The 1,087-nt window shown below is 53.5% G+C and overlaps 1 protein-coding gene across 1 annotated transcript; it reads right to left on the minus strand.

The window, feature by feature from the left end:
• Positions 1 to 294: 294 nt before the first annotated feature.
• LOC131214503 (uncharacterized) lies at positions 295 to 877 on the minus strand (the record flags this gene model as incomplete). The annotated part of the gene is made up of 1 exon (XM_058208871.1): positions 295 to 877. A coding segment is annotated over exon 1 (583 nt), but the record flags the coding sequence as incomplete, so codon positions are not given.
• Between the last annotated feature and the right edge of the window lie 210 nt (positions 878 to 1,087).

Below are 1,087 nucleotides of genomic sequence, written 5' to 3' on the forward strand. Positions count from 1 at the left end.
CAAAGGAAGACGGAAGAAAAGGAGAAGAAGAGGAAGAGAAAAAAAAAATGATAGTACATGAAACACAATGAGATAAGAGCAACCACCAGCGTCCTAGCGTCATACTCCACCTTGCGGGAGGATTCTTCCTCTACTCATTTACATACTCGGTATCTCTTTCTACCTGATTTATCCTTTCCACTTCTCGTTTCATCTCCGTCATCGCATGTTGCCGACCCATACTTCTGCAACATCGTGCAAGGTGGCCGCTTCTGCCGCAGGCGAAACACTTCATACGGACAGCTTGACACTGACCCCAGGTGTGCGTGCGATCACACTTTGGGCACCTGTTGCTTCGCCAGTTGTCTACACCATTCCTGCTGCGAGGTTCGTTTTTCGTCACCTCCCTTGGCCCCATCCGATACGGGTACGCCCGCCGGGCTACCTGTTTCTGAACCCGGAGCGCATTCACCGATTCGTCTGCTCTGCCACCATTCTCCTTGTTGGTTTCCGCCGTCCTCGCTTCTTCCGGCTTTCCGACTATCTCACTCCGCATGAAATCCAGATGTCTGCCATGGCTGATCAGCTTTTCCAAATTATTGTCAAAACAGCTGGCCATCTCATACAGCTTGCCAGCTATTCCTGGTGTCGATCTTCTCGTGATCGCCTGCAAGATCTCCTCCTTTCGTTGCGCCGCCTCGAATTCACACACTGCTGCTTGCGCCTCCAGTCTCAACACCCAGTCCGCAAACGGCTCCTCCGATCCCATCACCAACTCCCGAAACTTCATCCGCTCTTTCGTCGGATCACACGTGTCCGCGAAATACCGGTTCAACTCCTCAATGGTGATGTTATATGGGTCGCCTTCAGCGCCCTCGGCTCGGGCTCTCTGCTGCATCTCTATGATGCTCAGCAGGTAGCTTCCCGCAAAGATTTTAAACCCGGTTAGCCGAGTCGCCGCGTCCACCGGCCTTTGGAAAGCAACAATCCTTTCGAATTGGTCACGAAAACGCACCCATTCCGCCTTTCTCTGGGCCAACGGCAGCGACTCGTTAAACTGCTTCAACGGCCACGCGCTGGGTAGCCACCCCGCGCCTCCCTTTTCGCC

This window comes from Anopheles bellator, unplaced genomic scaffold (genome assembly GCF_943735745.2).
Source record: "Anopheles bellator unplaced genomic scaffold, idAnoBellAS_SP24_06.2 scaffold01182_ctg1, whole genome shotgun sequence".
Classification (NCBI taxonomy): domain Eukaryota; kingdom Metazoa; phylum Arthropoda; class Insecta; order Diptera; family Culicidae; genus Anopheles; species Anopheles bellator.